The sequence below is a fragment of the Centruroides vittatus genome, unplaced genomic scaffold (assembly GCF_030686945.1).
Source record: "Centruroides vittatus isolate TY-2023 unplaced genomic scaffold, ASM3068694v2 scaffold_1614, whole genome shotgun sequence".
Taxonomy (NCBI): Eukaryota; Metazoa; Arthropoda; class Arachnida; order Scorpiones; family Buthidae; genus Centruroides; species Centruroides vittatus.
This window is the reverse complement of record NW_027122684.1, coordinates 2,800-30,328: the sequence shown is the minus strand read 5'-3', so window position 1 is coordinate 30,328 and position 27,529 is coordinate 2,800. Positions and strand designations below refer to the sequence as shown.

The following is a 27,529-nucleotide window of genomic DNA, read 5'->3' as shown; positions in this document are numbered from 1 at the left end:
CGATGTCTTGACTTAATGTGTTACACTTGTAACCGAACGAAACGCGTGAACGTAACGCGCAAAAACAATATGCATGCAGTTGTCTGAACTCGTAGAAAACAGCCATTTAGCTTGAATATTTGGTACTGTCATACGGTAACTTCTTTTCTTTAGTATTAACAATATTATTATTATAATTAAAATAAAGACTAAATCTGCCCAAAGAGGGATCACCATTTATTTCGTGTTCCAAGACAAAACACTTTTCGGCGACTGACCTTCCTTTTTAGGTTACTTGTCGCCGGAAGGTTATTAAAAAGTCCTTTTAAAACAGACAAAATAAATGGTGATCCGTCTTTGGGCAGATTTAGTCTTTATTTTAATTATAGAAATATTCTCCATCGGACGAAAATTCACTAATATTATTATTATTAATCAATATTATTCATCCACGGTGACAACGTTGAGTTTCAATTTTTCTTCTGTTTAAAATGTAAGTACTGTACAGTACCTTTTCTTTATGTTTTAAATTAAATTGTGGAATTTCTTACTAGTGTTGTTACCTTTACAAAATCGCTGACCCGGACGGCAGGTCAGGTTTGTTCAGAAGTTCCTGACGCATGCGCAATGTCATTTTACAATGAGAAGAATAATGTGCATGCCAGATCTAAATCGGTTATAGTTAGGGATTAGGACTTGCGTAGAAGTAACGTATGTAACCTAAATTAAGAAAGAAAGAACAGATAATTTAGCTGCATAGAAGACGTGTACGGACTAGGGATTGCAATTGCTGGATCCCTCATCCAGCAACCCAGCTGGATCCAGCGCATTTTTTGGCCGGCTGACTCCGGCACCAGGTGCCGGATCCAGCGCTGCGGATCCGCAAATACTTAATTAACTTTCTAAATAATGGCGCAAAAGTCTACGTTGTCGGCGTTGCCGCTTTGCTACGTGCGCTATTGTTCAGCGGCAAGAGTGACGTTGTCGTTCAGTGTGGTACGTGCTACACTCCCTCTCTATACCGCACCGCCCGCCCTTTTACCTCTGCTGATCTAATTGCCAGTTGACTTCCCGCTCTCGCTAAATGAAGTGTCTTCGCAGTAAATAAAATAAGTAACTCCTCTCCTAGTCCTGGTGCATAATTCTAATTTACGGTCAGTTGTGACGTCAATAAATAACGTGACGGAACGATTTATGTTTATTTGATGACCCTGAAACTAACTACTGTAGAAACAGGAAGGGCCTTCTTTGCAGCGGGATATATATACAATTCATTAAGAAGTGGGTTGGAAGACAACACCATCAATACCATTTGTTTCTTCAGATCCTACTTCCAGATAAGTAAAAAACAATAACAGAAGTGATTGATTTAATTTTATTTAATCCTTTAAAATACTTTATTCAAGACAAGACTAATATTTTATAACTTCTACTCTAATTCTATTAAGGAAAAGTTTTTAACTTTTATTCTATAAGTGGTTAGTGGGCAAGGCTAGGCAATTTTATTGTAAAAATTGGTGAAAAACTACCTAGTTAGTTAAATAGTTAATTAAATTAATGAGTATCAGTATCTTAAATATATGATGATACGAATGTATGTGATTCGTGATTGTGATAATAATAAATAACTACTAGACTACTACTAATTACTTACTACTACTTTACTAACACTAATAATTAAATTACTTATAAATAACTACAGACTGATATGTAGAGCTTATATAAGAAAACTGGTAAGACTGATAGCTTTTTAGCCACTGATTATCCGTCCTTACATTATTATATATTATTATAAATTAATTAGTTGTATTACTTTTGCTATTACAGTGATACCTCGGTTTTCGTCGATAATTCGTCCGATAACAATCGACGAAATCTGAAACCGACGAAAACCGAGACAAATTTTTCCATAGGAATAAATGTAAATTTGATTAATTCGTTCTAGAGACTCCAAAATACGCACCAAAAACACATTTTTTAGAAAATGAATATAGCGTTTAATACTAAAAACAATAAAAAATGAACATAAAATGAATATATAAGACTAATATAATAAATAAATGAACATTTAAGATGTTATTTATCTTTCTGAAGACTCTTCTTCGCGTATGAAAGACGGCGAGGAGTGTTGGAATCAACGATCGAAATTATTGTTAAATGCTATTCGACATTGTCTCCGAAACAGAATCGCCATCTAATTGTTTTTGTTTGATCCAAATTAATAATAACTGTTCAAAATTTTCAATTGTTTCAGATCTCTTTCATCAGTACATTTACGTTTTTCGCTACATCAGCCTCCTTTAACGCTTCCTTTTTCGACACAATAGAACTTATTGTGGATGGCGATTTCTCGTACATGCGACTGATTTCAGCAATCTTAATGCCGCTCTCATATTTTTCTATGATTTTTTTTTCAATTCAATCGTGTTCCTCGCCATCTTCTTCAAAGGCCTGCCGGCTCTGAAAACTTTCTTCGGTCCCATTATGGAGCTAACAGTGTCAAGTTACTAAACTTAATGTGCAAAAAATTGCGACCGAAACCAAAGTGCCAATGATTGCTAATTGTTCGTATCACATATAATTTCGTTAAAAAAAAACACCTTACGATGCACTAACACTTTCGAGTAATCACGCCCTGTCGTTGGCGAGACGATGCCTTCTCTTTAACCAGACGAAAGCCGCTTCCATTCTCCCGCCTAAATTGTCTTTATATATGCGCGACGGTGGCCAGCGGTCCTCCAATCAGCGTCCCCGCTCGTCTATAGCTTTCTCTTTTAAATCCAACGGATTGTACGGAACAATCATATTGGTCCAGATTCGACCAATCCTAACGAGACACGAGCCGCCACGACAAACAGAAAATGAAAGCAATCGAATTGTTTCGCTAGACGTGCGGGTTAATGCTTGCACAACGAGAAACAACGCCATACTGCAGAGGAAAACGTGAGTCGTCCTCTGATTTCGGCGAGGTCGCGTGGGCACACCGACGAAAACCGAGACAAATTTTTCACGAAAAAGATCGACGAAAACCGAAACCGACGATAACCGAAGTCGTCGAAAACCGAGGTTTCACTGTATTTAACTTAAAAGATTACATTTAAAAATGGGTGAACAAAGTTGTGCCCGCCCGCACATACGCACTAATATTCATACGTAAAGAAAACATTTTTGAATTTTTTTTGCATTTCTCGACGTTTCGGGGTCCTCAAGTTTAAAAATGTAAAATCTTGGGGTGTCATTTTTTGACCACTCACTTTCCCTTTGTTATATATAACAGAACCGGAAACTAAAAGTTTAAGTATTTTGGAAGGAAACGCCAGGAATGCAACCGTAACCTTTTTTTGGGGAGGGGGTAACGGAATGAAACTCATAGAATAAATATGGGATACTCAATCTAGAAATTATCTATATATATTTGTAATTTTATTTTCTTTAACACTAGCAATTGAGACAAAGTGCGAGCAATGTAATCGCGATCATTCGTTTCATGGTATTAGTTATGGCCGAGTTGAATAAATTTGAACTTAGTTATAATTATGATCACGTATTCGGAATACGAAAATCATTTTTCTAATTTGAAATCACTAAAGTTCTTTCGGTTCAGAATCATCCGTTTTATGTATTGTCTCCTGTTAACGCGTCTCAAAAACACGAGACACGTTCTGTTCTCTTTTGTTGTCGCGCGCGGAAGTTTTGTTTATCAGGGCAAATTGGCAGCTTCAAAACCGCCAGATAAAATGATGCTCCACAAATAAGCGCCATTTTTAAACATTGGGGATCCTGTGAGGTCGTGACAATCACCCGACGACGCAGGAGATGTACCGTTGAACTAACGTCAATATACGGATGATACAGCCATTGCGCGAGGTCGGGGAAACAAAGAAATTGAGTGCTGTAAAACATAATTGTCACTTTCCCGGTCAGAAGTTTCGTGAGAGAAGGGAAGTGACATTGATAGAAAACTTTGGTGGTTACTTAATAGCGGGTCAAAATTGAAAAAAAAAACATGCTTTCTCGGAAAAGAATCTGTCTGAGGACTATCTGGATTCGGCTGCATCCTCTCCGAGAAGGAAGAGAAACACCATTTTCTCTAATCTACGGACAATTGTTCGAAGAAGCGTAAACCAACTCTTCGGGGAGAGCGAGTCTGCATCGAAGTGAAAGAGGTTGTCATCACATCCGCGGCCTGAATTGCACCCCTAGCAAAAGGTCAGAAACCAATTGGAATGGGAGAAGTTACAGATTATGACCGATTCGAAGTAAGAATTCACAGACAAATTTTATAAAAACCCGTCATCATTTCTCATCATCTTCGTCTTTCTTCTTTCGATCCTCTTCGTGTTTTGGTGCTTTCTGTCCTTCCGCGCATCGAGATTGAAGCCTTCGAAGCAAACTCGCAAGGAACATGTCCTTTTGTCACAAAAAGGAATGAGCGATTCGGCGTGCACGAATCGCTGTCATGCCCAGCACACAGGGACACGTGACCAGAACCCCGAATAACGCCGAACACCGTTGAGGATTTATTGTAAGAACTTTTATGTTATCTTAATTAATTGATAAGTAGTAATTTCCTCTCTCTTTGTAAAGACAGTTTAAATAAAATATCCATGATTTCATCCCCTATATCCATCCCATAAAAGCTGTCTTTATGAATTTTAGGAATTCTTTATAACATCCCCTACATCACTCGCGAGAAAAATTTTATAGCAATGTTTAAACAAAATAAACGCAATACACACACAACCACATCGAATTTTTTTTGCCTGACTTTTTAGCTTTTTGGGTTCAGATCTCGAGACGTGGAGATTTACAAAAAAAACAAAAAAAAGTAATATGAGATTTGAAATGATTTGAATACTTTTTCCTTTTTTATATACATAACAGGCGAGTAAATAAATGGTTGATTTAAAAGTTAAACTGCGGGAAAAGCAATACTGCATATTGTTTGTATTTTTCATATAATATATACACATTTAATATTCTCACTATAACTGATCGTTTTAATACAATTATTTAAAATTACAACGTTAAAAATATGTATATACGAATTCTAAAATTATAAAATTCAGAGTTTACGATAATATTAAAATAGTAGCAAAATATCACAATAAAACTCGAACCATTCTTTACTGTTGTTTAGATGTAATTTATCGTAATCTGCTTTACAGATGTAACTGTCAACCTGACAATCAATACAAATTTTATTTTTATCTGTTATATATTCATCCTCTATTACAAAACTATAATTTTAAATGTAAAATTCTTTCAGATATTCAGTATCGTCGAGTAACATTTCCACTTTCCAGGACGAGAACCTAGGGGTTGGATTTTGGGAAATGATGTTGGTGTTATTTGACAGTGTTGTTTACAGCGACAATGCGTGATAAGTAAATGAAGTCATAAGATAATGGTATAATTGTGAATGTAATCATGAGGGATACAAGGACGTGTTGTCATGAAACAGAAGAAAACGCAATCTCCCCAATCACCATAGCATCTTCGTTGATTCCAGAGTCTTCCCACTCATATATAATCGTCTTCGGATCAGAGTTCCCGGCTCCAACGTCAAATACTTATCATTAAGGCGTGATCCCGGAAACTCAACTGTCATTCGAAATTCTACAATCGAAACTCTTCTGCCTTCCGAAGTTCGAAACTGCAATCTGATTTAAAGTTACTGTAATTTTGTAATTACAGTATTTAAATTTCAATTATTTTAAGGCCTTAGAGGGAGGTTTCAAACACACTGAAGGTCTCAGTCTTCCATTTTCTTTTGCATCTACAAGAAAGTAAATAAATTGAAAATATGAGCAATTATTTATTGACTTCGTCACAATGCAGGGCTGAAATTTTTAATATTTTCAATTTATTTACTTTAAAATATATGCTCTCCACCTCAAATTAGTAGTGACTTGCCCCTGTACATCATACTTTTTCTTTTAGCAATAGACTAGTGCCAGTCATTTTAACACTTTTCGCGGGTAAATTTTTTGAATTCAAATAACATGACCTCCATTTGCATCGGAAGTTCGTATATAGTTAATCGGGCCTGCTGTCTTTCATTTATCTAACTCCATTCTCGAGATTAAGGAACGATAGACGACGGACGGACGACAGTGGGAATTAATAAGTCTACATTTTTTTTTTCAAATTGCAGCCCAATTATTATTGTATTAGTGTCTGTATTCTCTATTATAATTAAAAATTTTAAGTGAAATTATTTTTTAATGAATAAAAGATTTTTTAGAAGCAATTTATTTAAATGGGGCCCCGATTTAAGTTTTATATAAGGCCCACTAGTGGCTTAATCCGGCTCTGGCTAACATTTATACACACAGAAAAACCCCAAATTGTAGTGACGTCAAGATGGCGGACCTTCCGGTAATCTCGATCCAGGTTACTTAGTGACGTCAAGATGGCGGCCATCATGACTGCGATTTACGATGGAGCAAATATGCATATGATGCTCCACGATTTATTAAATACTAAATTCCGATTTTAGAATTTAAGGATTTGGCACAATTCTAGATGTGTGTGAGGGGGCTGTAGAGCATATTAATAGGAACAAAAAAAGTCTAATAAACCAAGGGTGTACGGGCGACCCTTCGCGAGATACAGGCCCCCAAAATGACTATATGTGAACTTTTCGAAACCCTCAAAAATGGGATAAAATTTAGAAGTGAAAATTTTCGGAAGTACAACTAAAAATTGCGTTTCGAACGCTTTCTGTTACAACTGACTAGAGACTCCTAAAAACCCCCTAATTGCAATGAGATTAGGCTAGATTGCAGTTGCATTTTAAACTTTTGTACAATTTATCTATTTATGCATAAAAATTAATTATAGGTAGCTTATACAGTAAATCTATTAGTTATACTATCTATTTTTAAAATTTACATATGAAAACAGTTCAAAACTTTGGAAGCCAAGTGACTGGTCAGTTGTCTGCAGTACGCACTTTCTGGAATCAGATTATAAACCAGGATTGAAAAAGAGAACTGTGAACGACACATATATTCGGGAGAATCGTAGACCCAAAACTTCAAATAATAAACCTTTATCACGAAAAATAATAAAAGTGTCACCTCTATAAACATGGGGTGGCCACAACTGGTACACAGGTGAGCCAGAACTGGTACAGGCATGGTGATTTTTGTAATATTTTTTAAAAATTTAAATTTTGTTTATAAAATGTTAAAATTAATAAAATTTAATGTAATAAAGTAAAAGAGAACATGTTTTTGCATTATTTTTACTGTTTCACTGCTTTAAAAAAATGTAAGAATATAAAAATATTTTTTAAAGTTGAAAATTGTCTTAATGTGGCCAGAATAGGTACAGTACATCATTAATTATTATTGCATTAAACCGTCTAGATAATTATTCATAACATGTCTATTGTTTTAGATTGTTCTGCAGAAATCCGGGCAAAATATTAATTAAAAAAATCAATAATTTGCTCTATCCTATTTGAATTACTGTTTTATTTTACGAACATATGACAGCATGTAGCTAGGATCAAGGACCATGGATTATGACGCATTCGCATCTCTATGACGTATCTCTCAATTTTCCCGAAGTATTCTTTCGGAAGTGGAGAATATAGGCGCGTTGATTGGTTAACGTCTCTGGAATCACGTGGAAAAGTGCAACATAAGAATCCCTTATGTCGTCACGTAATCTTGATTAGTGTGAATAACAGGAGGTTTCGTTCTTTTATTTGGTGCTGAATTTTATACATTCTTATACTTTTAAACGGATATATTTTAACAAGTAAGTGTATTACTATATATTTTATATTTTCCTTTGATTAAAGGCGGAATACAGACTAAATAATTTAAAATAGAAACTTGACGGTGAAAATATGTTTTATTTCTTTAATTGACAGAATATTTACTCGATTTCAGCGTAATGTATTTATGAAAAATATCATTTATCTTGCTATTATGTATGAATATACACGTTTAAATATTTTCGTAGACTGATACTGTGATCTAATATTCATATATTTGGCCATTAGCTCGAGAGGAATGGCGATAATTATATAAAAAGTCGTTAATAACATAATTTTATTGTTGTTTATCGCCATGTTGAGAACCGGAAGTAGTACGTCCCTTTAAAATGTTTAAATATTTCTCCTCTAAATAAAGCCTAAAATTGGTATCGTCCTTTCTTGCGTAGTTACATGTACAAATGATGATTAAAAAAATCATATACAGTAGTGTTCCAATACCCACAAAATACACTACCTGACAGAAAAATTAGCACACAAGGAGTTGTTAGAATGAAACGAAATTGCACATGTGTGAGTGTAAGGGTGATATAAGTAAAGAATTACAAAATGAAAGCAAAAGTATCACTGCAGGAAAAATTGCAAATGAGAGGAGGTTCTAGTTAGGCTGACTGTAACATTTACAATCCAACCGAGAACATGCTTTGGAATTGGAAAAAAAGGGGTCTAAAACTGATTGAACTTTGGTTATTTTTTGCAATTTATTTATTTATTGAACTATAAATTTGTGATATTATATTGATGTGTTAATAAAATTGTTCTATTCGAATATTGATTCTACAATTAAATATTAAAAATGGGCAAAACTGGGGATGTCTGGTCACTATTCTAGTACCCCTGTTGGGCCATGTCTAGCGTAAGTACACGATGTAATATGGACAGGCGTGGAGACATGGGTCCGTATGGTGTTTCGAAGGCATCTCTGTCTATGGTTGCTGCAAGTGGTCCTCTAGTTTGGCCAAACTCCTAGGCTGTGTTAACTTGGCATCCCGGGTGATTCCAGATGTATTCGATCGATGACAAATTGAGGGTCTGGGCAGGCCGGGGAAGTGTGGCAATGTGGTAGGCAGTCTTGTGACATCCTTGCTGTGTATGGTCGAGCATTGTCCTGTTGGAAAATGACTCTTGGGAGCCCTGCCACAAGAAGTAACAAATGTGACTGCAGGATGTCACTAACATACTGCTGGGCTATCATGGTCCCTTGTATCACTATTAGAGGTGACTGGCTATTGTATGTGAAGGCACCATCATGCCAGCTGTGAGGCAGTATGCCACTCCAAATTGTGAACAAGATTGAGACATTCACCACAGTCTTCAGATACAAACACTGTTGTCGTCAGTACCCAAACTGAATCTGGATTTGCCACTGTAGACGACCCGGTTCCATTCCATTGCAATCAATCCTATCAGGAGCGACACCAGACGGAGGTGACAGTGAGTGGCTGTCACTGGCAGCACACATAATAGCCACTACAGTACCAAATGTTCCTCACTCAGCTGCCTCGAAATGGTACGGACCGACATCTGTAATGATGGCAAACAATGATATGGTCGACTGTGAGTGTGTGTGCACTTGTTGGAGAACTAGGCAGTCCTCTCAACTAGGTCTGCCGAGAGCATCCTGAGTCTTGGCACAGTGTGTGCAAGCTTTCTCTTGTCCACTGGTCCTAACATCTCAGTGTTATGAGAACAGCCTAGGTGGTGCAGGCTATTTGGCAAGATGACCATTTGGCTTCTCTCAAGCTGATGACCTTCTCAAACTTGGTTAGTTCATATGGTCTTTGACGTGTGATGTAAAAGCATCTCTAGTGATACAGTGTCCCTCTGCAACAGGTTAACTACAGACAGGCTGTCTTTGTGCACATTTTTTAAAGGCCAAGAAGATGCAGTTTAATGTCCTTTGCTGGCATTGTACAATCAGCATGCTATAACTCTAATCATTTTCATATCTGCTTTAGACTTACCTGCATGCCAAGTTTCTCAGCAATACAACAACTTGGTATGCTAATTTTTAAGGCAATGAGTATATAAAATACATATACTGAAAAAATTAATATGCAGAATTGGCACATGAAATAAGCATATGTAAAGAATGGATAAAGTATGTATTTTGCCAGTAGCCCTCTCTTGCATAGGTATCACACCTGACACATTTCACACAAAAATCCAGAAACATAAGGGCTTTGTGACAGCATATGCATTATGGAAAGTTGTCATATTAAAACACATCAGGATATTATTAAGCACAGATATAGGCCTATATTTACAAATGGCATGTAAATGTTAAGGTGGCACAATGCTTTTGGTATTTGCTGAATGCTGAGCAAACATTTTGGTCAATATTGAGTAGTGTGGATAACTATTTGGTATTTACTAACTGTTCTAACATGGTTTCAGATGTATATATACTAGCAGATAAGCCTGGTGTTGCTCGGGCAAAAAGTAATGATAGCGAAGATTAAGATTATTACATTATAGCCAATCTTACCCATTTTCACAGAATGCAAGAATTAGGTCTCCCTGTTTCCAGACTAATTAGAGAATTTTTTAGATGGGTCTAAAAATATGTTTGATTTCTGAGAAAAGCAATTTACATTAGACAGATTCTTTAACCCCCATAAATGGAAAAAACATGACTAATAAAAATGCAAGACTGTATATATGTATTTTTATTATTACATATAAATAAATGTAGTAAAGCCTACTTTCTTACTACATTTATATATAATAAATGTAAGGCTATATACTTTTTTATTTTTGGGGTCTCCAGAACGAATTAATCAAATGAACAATTCGGATAGCGGATAAAGTCTTGGAATGGATTATGTTTGTTAACCGATCACCCACTGTTTATTATATATATATATATATATCTGAAACCATGTTGCATTTTTCTCAATTTATATTCCTTATTGGAAAAAGGTAGGCCTAAACTATGCTTCATATTTCAACGATCAGTGTAAGACTTGCTAAACTATTTATTAAGTGATATAATTTGTATTGTGAAATTTTTGAACATGTTGTCCCTTATCATATCTACTTTAAATTAGTAATCTTTAATTATACAAATTTATAATTGATTTTGATATAATGACAACATTTGATAAGAAATAAATTCATATATGTTTCAGAAGAAAAATTTAGAACAAAGGTTTTCAGAGGGGGAGAAAATAAAAGAAAATTAGGCTAAAATCATTTATATTTCATATATACATACATATAAAACTACTTATATAAGAGAAATTTTGGAATAATGCTTAAAAAACGTATGGACTTTGGCTTCAGAAATTAAAAAGAAATTGTAGAGGGCAGTACACCACTTGTTATCAGTAGTATTTGAGTTTTGTTTAAATCACTGGGACTTAAAAACTTTACAAAAACATTCTCAAAACAGACAATACATTAAAAGTGTCAAGGACAAGAAGTCCTTGCTACATACCTCTTTTTGTACGTTTTCTAAGTATAAACTTAGAAAACTTTTGTCCTGGCCATTTCATCAAATCACTTTGGAAATTACTATTTTTAATCATGTACTGTAGACGAATTGTCTTCTTGACTACTGACTGCTATGACTAAACTAAAATTGTAATAAAACAATATATTATTAAATAATCACAAAACCAAAGGCTTATAATCACCGGTACTTTTAAAAGTTGTAAAAATAAAATATACAAATTACATTGCTTTTTCTTATTTTATATTTTATTATAAAAAAAATTTTAATGTTTGCTTTAAGAGATGAAATACTAAGTTTTTCATTTTACTTAAATTTTGCTATATAAGTAAATTATTTGTTATATGGTTGTTACATTACTGGAGAAAGACTTATTCTGTATATAAATAAACACAGATACCAAAAAATCCAGCAGCAAAAGAACAATTTAACATGTAAAAAAATGTTTTTGATCATCTTAATTCATCATCTAGGATAAAATAATTAGAACATAATATTTTCGAAACAGAAAATTATTTTATTGGCTGCAACTGTATTTTACATATTATCCAGTTATGAACTATATTTTTATTTATTTTGTATTAGAAGTTAAATTTGAAAAAATAATTAAGTGAAATAATAAAAATTTATATGTAAACCTTGTACAAATCATTAAGTAGGTAACTTTTCCATCCTAGTTTCTGAAATTTTGATAGTAGTATTTGTAGTTTTTAGCTTAAAACATAGAAATTAAATTTTTTAATTAATTGTAATAAAAAATAATATGCATAGAATAATCAATGTAAGTCATTTCCTTACAATGAAATTATGCCTTTTCTTTGTTACTTTCTCTTACACACAATGAAATGATATAATTAGGCAATATCAATACAATATTTTATTAAATACTAGATGAGCCCAGCATTGCCAGTGGCATAGCGAAGGGGGGTGCAAGGGGGTGTATCATGCCCAAATGGTCTCCAAGACAAACTATATGTGTTTCTGGAGAAGGGAGGGGGGTGCCAATAAAGTGTCGTGCCTCAGGCGCCAGTTATGTTTGTTATGCCACTGAGCATTGCTCAGGCAAAAAAAAACAGCAGCAAAGATTAAGATTATTAGATTATTTTATCTAACTCTTCTATTATATTATATTATAGTATTCGTTTTATATTTACAAAGGTTTTTCTAACGTAAGAGTTTATCATACCAAGTGCCCAATCTAACACATTTTAAAAATTCTTTAAATTGTGTACATTAGAGAAATAAAGAATTTTTAAAATGTGTTAGATTGGCCACTTTGTGTGATAAACCCTTACATAAAATAACTTGTATAGTTATATAAATCAAATACTATAATATAACAAACATTAAAATGAAAATTATATAAAGAGTTGGTTATTTTAGCCTACCATTGTCACGTTTATCCTGATACTCGGATGGTATGAATGGCACAAATTCAATGGTCAAGTAGACAGGAATTAAAAAAATATCTTAAATTTTTCAGATATCATAATATATTCTAATGTTAACTGTATGAAACTGTACCATTCACAGCTGAATATCAAATGGTAATCTGCCAACGAATCAAATTTCGGAAAAAAACGGACCAAATATTTAAACTCGGCACCCTTGAAAACCACTTAAATCATATTTTGCACTTACCAGTAACTTTGTATTATGTAATTTTCCTATTTGAATGCCATCACACTGCTGGTCCAATAGAAAGAAGGGACTGTTGCAGAAGATGGTTGAAGTAATTTGACCAAAAGTAGTTGTTGACCTCCTCCCAGAAGAGAGGACTGTCAACGACTACTAATTAATACTGGTCTACTATTAATATTTGAAAAGTGATTCGTGTTGGATAAGCTGTAATGGCCCTGCATGTGATCAAAGCTGCTAACCTTAACATATGAAAGAGTTCATATAAAACTTGTTTAAATAAAAAATCTCGTAAAAATGCTAGAACAATTCCTTTTATGTGATAATAGTGTTTAAATTTTGACAACAGATTGTATAAACTACATGGGAAATATGTTTTTGTAAATATTGCATTTATAGAAAAATTATTGGGCTGCAATTTGAAAAAATTGTAGACCTATAAATTCTGACTGTCGTTTGCCTGTCTAGCTGTCTGTCTGTCCTTCCTTAATCTCAAGAAAGGAGTTAGTTAGATTAGTTAGTTAGTTAGATGAAAGTTGAGACCAAATGTGGAAAGCTTTGGGCAGGTGGGCCAGATTAACTATATATAAACTTCCAGTTTGGAACTGAAGCCACGTTACTTTAATTCAGAATTTTCCCTCGAATGGAGTTAGATATATGGCCAACACAACTCTATTGCTAACAGGAAAAGTATGATGTATAGGGCCAAGACCATCACTAAAAGAATTAAGAACAATGTGATGTCACAATAGATAATCACTTGTTAGAATTAGTTTGGTTTATTTGGTTACAGCAATGTGACACCTGAGTGATCTGTCAAGGAGGATGCATCACAGAAAGACTTTTATGTAAAGCTGGCCCCAATTTAAGTGTTACTAACATGAAGAAAACACAGAAAACTCCATGTGGCCATGTGTGAACCCACAACCAATTAACAGTGTTTGTTGGTTTTATCCACTCAGTTACTTGAGTATACTTATTGGGCTGCAATTTGAAAAAACTGTAGAGCTATAAATTCCCAGTCATCCATCTGTTTCTGTCCTTCCTTAATCTTGAGAATGGAATTAGATAAATGAAAGTTGAGACCAGACATGGAAATTGTAAGAGAAAAAGGCACATTAACTATATATGAACTTCCAATTTGTATCACAAGTCATTTCAAACAAATTTTCTCTCAAACAAAGTTAGATATACAGGGTGAGATTTTTATCTTGAAACAATGAAATAACTTAATTGGATCTCATTATTTTGGGTAAAAGGTATAGACAAAAGTTGTAGGGTTTCAAAGGGCCAATCAATTGCAGTGGCGTAGCGAGGGGGGTGCAAGGGGGTGTAACATGCCCTGGCCGCCACTCGCAGAGTCGCACCCAAATGGTCTCCAAGACAAATTATATGTGTTTCTGGGAAAGGGAGGGGGCACCAATAAAGTGTCGTGCCCCGGGCATCAGTGATGTTCACTATGCCACTGATCAATTGGTAACCTTGGATGCGATCTTGACCTTGACCGTCAAGGTCATTTGAGGGTCAAGTATGTTTTTTCAATGGGAACACACATTTTTGACCCCGGCAATGGACAGAGCGGGAAATTTCACAACCGGATGGTTGTGAAATTATGACCTTTTACCTTATGGTCTAGGTCAAAGGTCAAGATTATTTTAAAGTTTAAATTATAAGCTGTTTCTAATGGGAAACCATACTTTTTATTACTGGAATAGGCAGGGAGGTAAAAGTTACATTTTTTCTTGACATTATTACTTTGACCTTTAAAAGCATTCACTATTTTTGGCACTACCCAGGAGTAATGATGTGGACGTAGTAGTTTTCTGCTCCCTTTGAGGTGCTTATTTTCAGTGAGTCCCCCTTGCCTCTCACTATCTTGGTGCTTGTTTTCGATGAGTCACTTTACTTCTTGCTATTGCTTGAGATGTTAGTTTCAAGGAAAAATTTTATAACAAATGTTCAAAATGACACCCTTCCACTTTGATGCATTCGTTGAGCTACACTTAAAATTATCACACTTGAGATGACCTTCAGAGGTCAACATGATGTCGAATGCACAAATTCGTTTATTTATAACTAAAAATATTCTCGAAATTTTATCAAAAAAATGCATTTGTGACCATACCTAAATGAAGATGACTTGAGACTGAAGCTGACCAAAAACCAACCAGATTTTACAAAGTTGTGCAAATAAAATCGTGCACATTAAAATTAAATAACCTTATGTTATTTTCATTATTATTAGAATTGTATTTTAAAGGTAATAAATTTAAAAAAAAACAAACTTATTCTATTTATCACTAGCTGTCTACCCACAGCTTTGCCCCCATTATATCGAATTTTCTCGTGGGAGTAAGATATTTTCTCACAATAAAATGTAGCCTATGTCCATCTCCAACATGTAAGCTATCTCTGTGCCAAATTTTATTAAGACCTGTTCAACAGTTTAGACATGAAAAGGTAAAGACAGACAGCATTACCTTTGAATTTATAATAATAATAATATGGATTAATATGAATTTCTGCTATAAGGGGTATGCGAGTTTGAGCTCTTTCTTGAAGTGGTATGCAGGAAAACTAATTGGGAACCACTGACCTATACCACTGTCACAGTAATTCAATGAATATAATACATATTTTTAAAAATTATATCCTTTTTGTAAGAATTATACTTAGTTAATTATTTTGTTAACTTTTTTAAATAGATGGTGTTACATGTAAAGCCAACAATCAAGTGTAGACAGAAATTAATCGACATATAGAAATCCAATCGATAATTTGGGGTGGGATGTACAACATGATCTAAGGTTAAAGTGACTGCAAAGTTTTATAGCAGTTGGTCGAATGGCCTTAGGCATACATAGCAAATAAACAAACATCCTCATTTATATACATAGATTATATTTTATATTTATTGCTAAGATGAATTTTTGGTATAAATCCCTCTTCTGTTGGGTAAAAATATACAATTGTAAACACTACAAAATTATTAAAATGGTTTTAAAATTTATAACATACCTTGCTGTACATTCTTTTCTCCTTTTAAAATCACATTAATTTTAATTATTAAGTTAACTATTTTTACAACAGTTTTTACGTTTAATATTAGAATATTGTTTTTTGCCTTTTTATAAGCAGTTTAGTAAATTTTAAGAAAAACAACAATTACATTACATTGAATCAACATTTCTATACTAAAAATTCCCATTTTTTATTTTTGACATTTACATATTAGCTCTGTATTTTATCATATAATTTACATAATAATTCTTTTATTATTTTGCAAATTCTAATATAAGTTGTTATATATATTTTTTATAATTTTATATTTTATGAAATAGAGAAAGCAATATATGTCTATTGTTATTTTCAGATAAATAATTAAAATGACAACACTTGACAGTGATGCTGTTCCTTTTGATATTCCAGAAGAAGATACAGAAGAGAAGAAAACAGAAAAGCCTGAACCAGAGCCTAAGCCTAAGGCTAAATCCAAAACCAAAGGTAAAAATAGCTTGCTGATGAATGATATAAAAAAAAAAAAACAAATAAAACCTTTCTTTTTGAAATTTAATTTTGAAAGCATTGACAAAATTCATAAGATTTAATTTCTATATATTTCCACTTCATTCCTAAAATTCTAGTTGGAAAATAATCACTCGATACTTTATAGAAGCCTGGACTAAAATATTTACAATAAGGATAAATAATTTCCGTCATCAGATCTGTTGTGATTCATCCATCCTCATTGCATTAATATAAGCTTGGAGTAAAATACTTTTGAAGTACGGAGTGATTATTTTTCAGTTAATCTCAATAATGGTACTGCTGTTGAAACCGGTAATCATCTTAAGTCTATTTCATTAGTTTAAAATAAAGATTTGAAAATTCTAGAGAAATTTTATTATTGTAGATACATTTTCTTCCTGAATACAAAACAACTGTTTGTTGATTAGAGATATTTCTCTCGGCAACTAAAAGGTGTTTTGTATACGTTTATCATTTTGCTGAGTTCTTTCTGATTAGAAATATTTTAGAAATTATAATTAGAAGAATTTTTTGCTAAATCTGTAAGCCATTTTGTTAAATAATAAAATTTCAGGAATATAAATTTTATATACTAGAAAATCAACTTTGAGATTCTTATGCAAAAAAAAGTTGATTGTGGTGGTATGATGCTATCCCATGTTGTGATATGGGAGTTTCCAGCTCTGTTTGGTTTAATATTTTGCATGCGGAATATCCATCTTAGTTTCTTTATGTACTTGCATTTCAAATTTCTTTCAACACTCTGTGACACTTTCATTCACAATCGCTAGGAGCTTTGGATCCTGTTCATAAATGGAGAACCGCACGCGAAATATTAAACCAAACAGAGCCGGAAACTCCCATAATGCAACTAAGTTGATTATAGTTTAGTTATTCGGAATAATGAAAGTAAATATTTAAAATTTGTTAAAAAATCCAAAATTGAGTAATGTCCATTGGTCTTTGGTATTCTGCTTGAGATTTGAGTGAATTTGGGATAGACTTGAAGAGTTGCAGCAATAGACTGACGTGGAATTTCAATTTCCCAAAAATATCAGTTCAATTTCTTCATAAAACCATCAAGATGAAAATGAGCATTTCACAACCAGATAAAACTTTTGCTGATGTTTTTTGTTTCTTGCTTATATTGATCTTTGTCTCAGTAAATCCCACTCTTGCAACCATATTCCTTTCTGTTAGGGCCTGCTCTGTTAGTCTTGTATGGGAAGAGACGATTGTTTTTGACAACACACTGTTGCATTTTCAGCTGCAACTTTCAATTAGACTTTCTCAGGCTTCTTTTAAATGTTTCTCAAACCATCTGAAACCATATTGATTTCAGTCCTTACTGTGGAAGGCCCAACCACTGTGGACCATCCAATACTGATCCTGTATTGTGAAATTTTTGGACAAACTGTTATTACTGTGTGATTTCCTGTCCAAACTGGAAGTTTATATTTAGTTAATTGGTGCCTCCTGCCCCTAACCTCTCCATATCTAGTCTCGACTTTCATCTATCTAACTCCATTCTCGAGATTAAGGAAGGACAGACAGACACCAGTGGGAATTTATAGGTCTACAGTTTTTTTTGAAAATCTCAGTCCAATAAAATATTAGCATTTCAAAACAAAAATAATTGTTATATGGCCAATGTCTTAATATCAAAATACCTGTAAGTTAATTTTGGTAAATATAGCTTAGCGAGAAGAGTGAACAAAAATTCTGTGTGAGGTATTTTATGTTGTGTACAATTATTGTTGGATGGAAGATGCAGGAATTATTTACAGCATATAAAATACTAATTAATGAGACATTTGGTCATATATAAATTATTTGAATTTTAAAATTGCCTTAATTTATTGCTTTTTATTAATAAGAATCTATTGTCATGTATAATTGTTTAACAACTTAAGTGTTATTCTTAAGTTAAGAACTTGATTTAGTAACACAGCTGTAATCCATTTAACAATCAATAAGACATTATTTTTATTTACAAGGTCTGTCTAGAAAGTTTGCAAACTTTTTAAATTACACACTAACTAATAATTGAATCTGAATGCAGCTTGCACAGCTTTCTACCAGCAAGCTTTTTGTACTCTCTTCATTTGTTGTTACATTATGTTCATTTGTGTACACATGTTGATTGCATTTTGTGATTTTCTTTCCATGAGTGCAATTGAGTAAAGAGTTCTGGGTCAGGTTAAGTCTGATAAAAAAGTTCATGAAAAACATCACTAGGGATGAGACATTGATGTTGCTTCCATGTTGTACCCATAGACCAGTCATCATAATGCGTGAGAAAAATCTTTACCATGACCTAAAAAGGTGCAACAAGTTTGGTTGAATTTGGAGGTCTTTTTCACTGTTTTGTTTGATTCTGATGGTGTCATTCAACAGAAATTTCTTCCAGAAAGGAAGACAGTAAATAAGGAATACCATCTGGAGGTGATGAAACGTCTTTGTGAAGCAGTGAGGAAGAAAAGACAGACTTCTTGGAGAGAACAGCATCTTGATAATGCTCCCATCCACACAATACTGCTGATAACAGAGATTTTGGCCAAGAACTCAATGCCACTTGTTCTCCAACCTCCAAATTCACCAGACTAAACCTCAGCAGACTTCTTTTTGTTTTCCAAATTAAAATCCACTCTGAAACGTTGCTGTTTTGAACCCATTGATGCCATTAAGGAAAATTCACTAGCAGAGCTGTGCATCATCCCATCAAAATAATCAGTTCAAGAAACGTTCTTTTCATGGCAGAAATGCTGAAATTGGTACATAGACTCAGGAGGGGACTACTTCAAAGGCAACAAAATAGTCTAGCTTCTAGGTAAATGCAAACAACTTCTATTTGCAAAGTTCATGAACTTTCTGGACAGACCTTGTATAACAATTTAAGTAAATTTAATGTTCAAATGATCAATGTGTGCAATTTTATGTAAAAGGTCAATAGATTACTGACAGGATCGTGCGGTAGATTTTCTCAGTATGATGCAAGTCTTCGAAATGCCACCCCTTAAATGTTTTTTATACCGCCCCTTATATAAATTATTAGGCTTATGTAGGCTATAATTCTTATTATTTGATGTATCCTACCAGGGCCGTGTGGTAGATTTTCTTAGTATGATGCAAGTCTTTGAAATTCTGCCCCTTAAATGTTTCTTATGCTGTCCCCTTATGGTGCCACCTGATGTGGCTTCCTCTCTGCATCATAGCACGGCATGACCCTGATTACTGATTATTTTCCTTAGATAATTTGAAAATTCATGATTATAATCCAGTTGAATACAATGATTTGTTTAATTCGCAGTATTTTTCTATTTAATAGAAGAACCAAAACATAAAAGTAAGAAGAAAGGTTTTTTCTCAGATTCAAGTGATGATAGTGATTCTGATGATGATGGTTTTTTCAGGCATGCAAGAAATTCAGGTGAGATGAAAATAATCTTGCAACTTTGATTCGTTTTTCTTCTTTTTTTTTTATTTCTTAATCTTTTGTAAAATCAATATAACAACCAGAATGTTTCCAAATTTGATAAGTAAACTAATTAGAACATGGAAATTATGTTTGCTTGATAAACATTTCATTAGAGAATCAATAAATAGTTGAATGATGATGATAGTATAAAATGTAAACATCATCACTAAACCCGATATATTAAAGCTAAACACCAACCAAATGCCGAAATTCTATCGGGCTTGTTTAAGGCTAATTACTAAATAAATTACGTAAGCAATTTGACTTTAGAGGGAGGCATTGGGCACCATCTCGTATTAACATTATAATTATTAATTTTTAATTAATTAATTTAAATAAATTAGAGCCGCCGGGAGAAAAAATTGGCCCAGAGCAGGACTCGAACCCACAACTGCTTATCGTGCAGATGCATTGCCAGTTACACTGCACGATAAGCAGGAGTTGTGGGTTTGAGTCCAGCTCTGGGCCGATTTTTTTTTTTCTCTCAGTGGCTCTAATTTATTTAAATTAATTAATTAAAAATTATAATTATTAATGTTAATACGAGATGGTGCCCAATGCCTCCCTCTAAAGTCAAATTGCTTACGTAATTTATTTAGTAATTAGCCTTAAACTAGCCCGATAGAATTTCGGCATTTGTTGGTGTTTAGCAATAGTATAAAAACAAATTCATTTAAGATTGATACATTATATAATTTTATAAGTTAGTTTTTACTTTACAAGAGAATTGTATACATAATAGTATCTAGTGAGTCAGAAAAATGGATATTAGTTTTGTTACTATATATAACAGTATGTAAAATATACAGTATGAAGATGTACAGTTCATGTTTATTAAAGAAAGAATCATAACATTACTGTAAGAAAGAGAAAGAAAAAATTATATTAAAATAGCCTTTACTTGAAGAATTGACTTATGTAGTTTTATATTTTCAAAATGCCAGTTGCCTTTTTTTTAATTATAGAAACAAAAAAGTTGGTTTTTAAAATCAAAGATTTAATGAAGAAACGTTTTACAGAAGTGTCAGATTTAATGTATTTTTAATTAAAAATTGTCTTCAATGGCTTCTTTTGAAAATTCTTTTGTGTTTCTTCAAAAAAGAAAGTAACTGCCCCCCCCAAAAAATGGTGCAACCAATTTTTCTTTAGACAAGTATTAGTCAAATAATTGGCTATCTACCAATAAATTTATAATTTTATTTATAAGATTCACAATTATCAAATTACAGTAGAGAGTCGTTAATCGGAACGCCAGTAATCAGAATCGCCGGTAATCGGCACGATTTTCGGTCGGACTGTGTCGTGCTGAATCGAACGTTTTTGATACTAAATTTACTTCTAAAGTATAATTTTCATGTTTTTATATTCTTCAATATATTTATTTTGATTGTACAAAATGCAGAAATAATTTTTAACGATACGATAGCCTCGATTATTATTATAAAAATTTTCGTTAGGCTTAAAATCGACGAAAATTCAACACGAAGCGACACGCAACGGAGAAAAATTCAACACGAAGCGACACGCAATGGAGAAAAATTTGAACATTGGACAGGTTAATATATTTTTTTCGTACATAATGGGTAATCGGAACAAATGACTAATCTGAACCACCCCAGTCCCCAATTGATTCCGATTTTCGACTCTCTACTGTAATTGACACTTTGTTCTAACTAATAGCTTTTGCTAAAGTTGTAAGTTCATGACATTCAAATCTAATTATAATCAATAAATAAATTTAATTATTTTTTAAATAAAAATTACTCATAACAAAGAAGTTTAAACAGAATATGAAATGCTTTCAAGTAAACTAGATAAAAGTTTTTTTTGCTCAATTATTTTTGGACTTACAACTGTATTATTCAGGGTTCATTCATAAATGGATCGTAAAAATTTCCTAGAAATTCACAAAATTTTATTTTCCTTTCAAGAATGAAGTTCAAAATTTTCCATCAAAATTTTTGACAGAAAATTTTGAAAAATCTGACTTATTTCACTTTTTAAATCCAATAAGTATTTAAAAAGTGAAATAAATTGAAGTATTGAGAGTTGATAACTAATTATATTTACCATTTTCTCCATAAACTGAATAATTGTTACAAATAAAGTAAAATTATTTTCATGCTTGAATCAGATTATTGAAGTAGATTAGTTTTTTAAATTAGAATAATAAGGTATATATAAAATGTAAAAATTTGCTTATCAAGAATGTCTTTCAATTTTTGCTTTTGAAAATTTATGACAAGTTCCAAAATTTATTATTTTTTGGGACAAGAAAACAAGCTCTTATTAATATTGCAGTTCAAATATTTAAAATGTCAATAAAAATTCAGTACTATTTGAATTATTTACTCTAAAATAGGACTTGTGCTGTTCTGAAACTGTCTGTAGCACTTGAATCTCTGGAAATAAGATCTGTTTCTTCTCAATTTAGGAAAAAACAGATCTTATTTCTTCTAAATAGCATTAAACTATTTTAATTAATCTACATATTGCAACTTTCTGAAAATATATGCAAGGTGGCCGTAATTAAACTTCCCCTGTTCAAAGGCTAAATCTAATATTCTAATATAAAATGTAGCTAAATCTAACAACCAGAACATTTCCAAATTTGATAGGTAGATTAATTGGAACATGGGAAGCAGGATTCTAGAAAAAATATTTTAGTACGAAAACTTTCAACGGGAATTCTGGCACCATTGTAGCCAAAATAGCTGATGCTTTGCACAATATTACAGTTACCACGTGTGTTATTGGCAGTGGCAGGAAAACACGTTCTTATAGATGACCGTCAACATGCACCTAACATTCCTTCAGATGCATTATGTTTGGCTACTGAGAATGCTGAGCACAGAATAAAGTGTCTGTTCCACAAGAATGGTGATTTCATTGAACCAAGTTCTATTCCGTGTGAGTGAATACAACGTCCCCAAATTGGATAGGAGGTTTCCAACAATGCTAAGCTCCACGAATGTTCAGAATGGCTATTCATCTGCTGATATTAACTGTTTTCTAGCTCTGTAATAATATTTTTGGTAAAATGCAATAAAAGGTTTCAATTCGTTATAGTTATTGTCATTCGTGTTTTTGTCCATTTTAATGCTGTTTTTAAATTATAGCAGCACATTTCTCCATTGATGAATTTTGACTCTAAAATATGTTTTTTGCAAAATCCTGCATTGCATTTTATAAAGGTCAATGCCATACTGAGAATTAGCTGATCTTGTTATGACCTTACAGTAAAGCTGCTGTATTCCATATTATTTCATGTAATTTTTCTGTGGAAATAAAACAGCAAGATCAGTTTAGCACAATGGAACTGTCACATTATTATTATTGGATTATATACATGTCAATTCTTCCATTTATTTGAAAGCCTTTTCTTTTGATTTTACGTTTTATTAAAAAGCATCTGGCCAGACTATTCTGATTGCTAGTACACTACTCTAGTTAAGTAACCAAATGGGGTGTTAACACACGTGCCGTCAGTTGACACAATTTTGCATCAGGTGACCTTCACGTGATGCAGACTTACATCGACGGGTTGTGAACATAAGCTGAATTTGAATATAAACTGCTACTTGCATTTCAGTAAAAGTTTCAGTGAGAAACTAAAATTTTTAATAGTATTTTTCAATTTTCAATTTTAGGTTTTTAAAAATATTAAATTATTGGTAATTAATAATAATCTAGCATCATTGGACTGTATTTACATAGGTTAGATGCTGTTTCACACAATTGATCATTTAGTTCTTTAAATATGTTGTTATTTTTCATTATTGTGTTGTAATTTTAGTCCTAATATAAGGTATAGATTCTCATTGATGTTATTTATTTGCTTTTTTTGTAAGTACAGTTTGGTCTTACCTCCAATTGGTCATTCTTCTGTTTCCAAGCGAGACTGAAACCAGTTTGGATCAGGAAAGGTACAGGTGTTGACGGAGCCTTGAAGTTTGTGCTCGTAATTTACTCCATTATAGTCTTTCTCGGATGTTTGTCTTAACAAATTTGCCAGATGTTTTTGTGTCTATTTACCCCCAAATGGTTTAGGGCTCACACGACCTAACAGGTGCCCTTTTGGTCATTAATCTCCCCCCTTTTTTGATTGATTACACTCAACTCGAGCACTGTGACAAAGCTCCCTCTTACTCAGTTGACATTTCCTATGTCATTCATCACCACGTCGCATTTGTTTTAAAACAAGTGTTTTCCTTTCTGTCGAGTCTACCGTACCGACATGTGCTCTTGATCTGACTTAACCTCTGAAATATCCCGACTTAGAAATTTTATAATTAATTGAAATTTCAACTCGATTTTAGGAACCTCACAAAATCATATCATTTTGATTATGACCCTGGCAGCAACTATTGCTTTAATTACTAAAATTAATTGAAAATTTTAATATGAATGTAAAAATATTACAAATAAATGTTTAATAATGTTTTCTTTCTCTATTAAATTAACTTATTATTTAGGAACAAACATACTAATACATAAAGGTAAAAATATTCATATTGGTAACAGTTACCAATTTACACAAGTTCGCACAGCAGTATCAAACATTAATGTTAAGAAAAATAAAAGTTCTTCAGAATCTGCTCCTCAGTTTACTGGAAGTATGAAGACAAAATTACCAGATGAAATAAAAGGTATATGTTATAGAAATAATAAACATATATGTAAAGAGAATTATGTATAATAGTGTATATGTGTATTACATGAATTTCAGATTCAGTTCGTGAAATAGATTCCGAAGACATGTATTTAGTTGCTGATCATATAGCTAGTGACTGGAAGAAACTAGCAAGATATCTTCCTCCAAGTAAGTAACATATTTAAGAATTGTAGCTAATTCTATTCTAGGACAAAGTCAAGACATAGTTCTAGGGCATTTTTATTATTAATGTACAGTATTATATCTTGTTCAGTTGATACTGGTTACTATTGCTATGCTAGACCAAAATCAAGGTATAGATGCCAAAAAAGTAGATACTTTTTGTGCTATTTTTATATTTCATATTTAAAACTTTCCTGACTGTGTGACATGTTCAGTACAGCTGCTTTCTGTAATGTGATGTATATACTGTACATACATATTGTTAAGATACATGTTTGTGGTTTGATGCTTGTACAAGAAGACTACAACACAATTGTTAGCATATCATTCTTAATATCTATAAAATATTTTGGAATACGTATGTTGTGTGTTATGAATATTTGAAATAGATGATAATTAATGATGATAATGTAGTGCTACGCAACTATGTATTATTGTTATTATTATTATTATTAATTATTTTCTCGGTTTCCTTTTTGTATGTATCGGGTTTTCTTGGTTTGTACCGTGTCGCGTGGAATTTTCTTATGATGTCACCTTAGGATACGTGAGAAGCTTTCTGATTGGTCCAGAGTGGGACAATAAGTGAAGCGGACTTCCGGAGAGCGGGAAATATAAATTGAGGGACTCTCACGATTGAGGACACTTTTTGGCTGCTTTTGGATTCGTCGAGGAAGGTTGCCGAGGAAGGGTCAGCAAGGACGTCGGAGTTAGACCGGGAGAACAGGAGTCTAGAAAGGGCGACCACTTTCAGTCGGGAAGCACAATCCGTTTCCATCGTAGTGTAATTGAGAAGTATCAACGAGGGACGTACTTCTGGTGACGTAAATTACGTTCAGGTATCGGAAAGAACTATTAGTTTTGTGAATTAACGTAAAGAAAAGGAACGCTTGGAACTCGAGATCGTGTTGCATTTACTTAACATAATACCGTGATTCGTCGAAGGCTAATATATGCAATTATTGTATAGAAGGAAAATGTGTATGTATATATGTATATAGAGTATTGTAAATTTCGTTAGTTTTAAGTCGTGTATCGTGTAAACTTGAGGGTTAGGAAGCATCTCGCGGTTATTGTACTGTTAGAATAAATTACTGTTGTTTCGCCAAATTCGTGCACGTGTAATTGGTCATTACTTGAGTCCTTAACATACATCCTTATTACATCCGTGGACTTAGATCCATCGGATAATCAACATTGGCGTCCGCGACAGGATATTGATCGGGTTGTTTGTTGTAAAAGGACCGACCAAACGTGCATCTTGTATTAACCCCTCATCCTACTGCCGCTTATATCTGTAATTATAGCCATTGGAATTGTAAATTATATTATTGTAAAACCAAAAGGTTTCGGTAAACTATGGATGAACAAATTACCAGCGGATCTTCAGGGGCAGGGGAATTGGGCAATGTGCCTATTGTAACGGGATTTATGGGCATGATCCCATGTTTTTCGAACCTGCCCGGAGATATTTTAGATGTGAGTAGGTTTTTCCAAACCGTCGAGAACGTCGCGTCGTTGGCAAGCTGGGATGAGACTGTGAAGGTCACCGTAGTTCAAGCCCGCCTAAAAGGTGAGCCCTTGTCTTTATTTTTCGATTTAAGGGACCAGGGCGTCATGAGCTATGATGAAATAAGGAGGGCTCTTATAAAGTGCTTTGGTCGTAAAGAAAAAGAACAGGACCCGTTTGATCAGGTATTAAAGATCTCCCAGAGAAGAGGGGAGAGGGTTTGCGAATACGGGATTAGGATTAAGTCGTTGTTTTCACGAGCGGTGACGCGCAATTCTAATTTAGCGACGCTTCGCGACAATGCTGTTAAGGAATGCTTTATAAAAGGACTACTAGCGGAGATTAGGAGGCAGGTGATGCAGAGGCGGCCGGACACCTTGGATGAGGCGATAGTAAAGGCCGAAGAAGAAGAGGAAATCGAATCGGCCTGCAACAAACGAGGTGGGATAAGTGAGGTATGCGCAAATGTTGAGCATGAAAGGGGGTTGGAGAGAAGGGAAGTACAATTGGGTAAGCGTGTAGAGGAGTTGGAGACTCAAATAAGGAGTTTGACCGAGTCCATGGCATCTTTACTCGAGCACATGAAGGGGAACAATAACCGCGAGAGGTGGGGAAAAGAGCGCCGTTGTTACACGTGTGGTGAAATAGGCCATATTTCGAGAAAATGCAACAAGAGAAGAGGTTTAAACTAGTCAGAGGTCATTTGAAAGGTCAGGCGAATGACCGGTTAGTTAAATTAGAACTGACCAGAAAGATCCACTTGTCAGACCGGGGGTTACCGATTGTAAGAGGTGTAATCCTAGGACGTGAAATTGCTGGTCTAGTAGATACAGGTGCAGAAAGGACCGTAATTAAGAATGAATTGACTGAATATATCAGGCGTGAAAATAGGAATTGGGTGGTCCCAAACAATTCATGTATTAGTGGGATGTCGGGAGCACTCATAAACAGTGATGAGGCCGTAGCAATCGAGTGCTGTTTCCACGATGGGAAAAAGGTATGCACGACAACACCAAGTGTTGGGTTTCCTGAAAGGGCAGGTTACGAGATGATCATCGGGATGGACATTATTTGCCAGCACCCTGGGCTGTTGGTGGGGATCGAATCAGTGGTTAAGGCAGATAAGCAAGGTCGTGAAGGGAGATTTTGTATTAATATAAATAGTGAGGTAGGGGTGGCAGAGGTAGAAAGAGAGGTGTGGAGATTGGATCACCTAGATGAACCGGTTAAGAGGAAAATAATAAATATTTTGAGAAAGTATCCGGACGCTATTGCTAGCGAAATTGCCGAGTTATCTGGCACTAGCAGACATA

The 27,529-nt window shown here is 33.8% G+C and overlaps 1 protein-coding gene across 1 annotated transcript; it reads left to right on the top strand.

Annotated features, from left to right (window-relative positions):
* Nucleotides 1-7,648: 7,648 nt before the first annotated feature.
* Nucleotides 7,649-24,752, top strand: LOC136987400 (uncharacterized). The gene is made up of 5 exons (XM_067285137.1): nt 7,649-7,752; nt 16,237-16,367; nt 19,720-19,821; nt 24,345-24,518; nt 24,599-24,752. The coding sequence occupies exons 2-5, from the start codon at nt 16,250-16,252 to the stop codon at nt 24,697-24,699; spliced, it is 495 nt and encodes a 164-aa protein (XP_067141238.1). The 5' UTR covers nt 7,649-7,752; nt 16,237-16,249; the 3' UTR covers nt 24,700-24,752.
* The last annotated feature ends 2,777 nt before the right edge of the window (nt 24,753-27,529 follow it).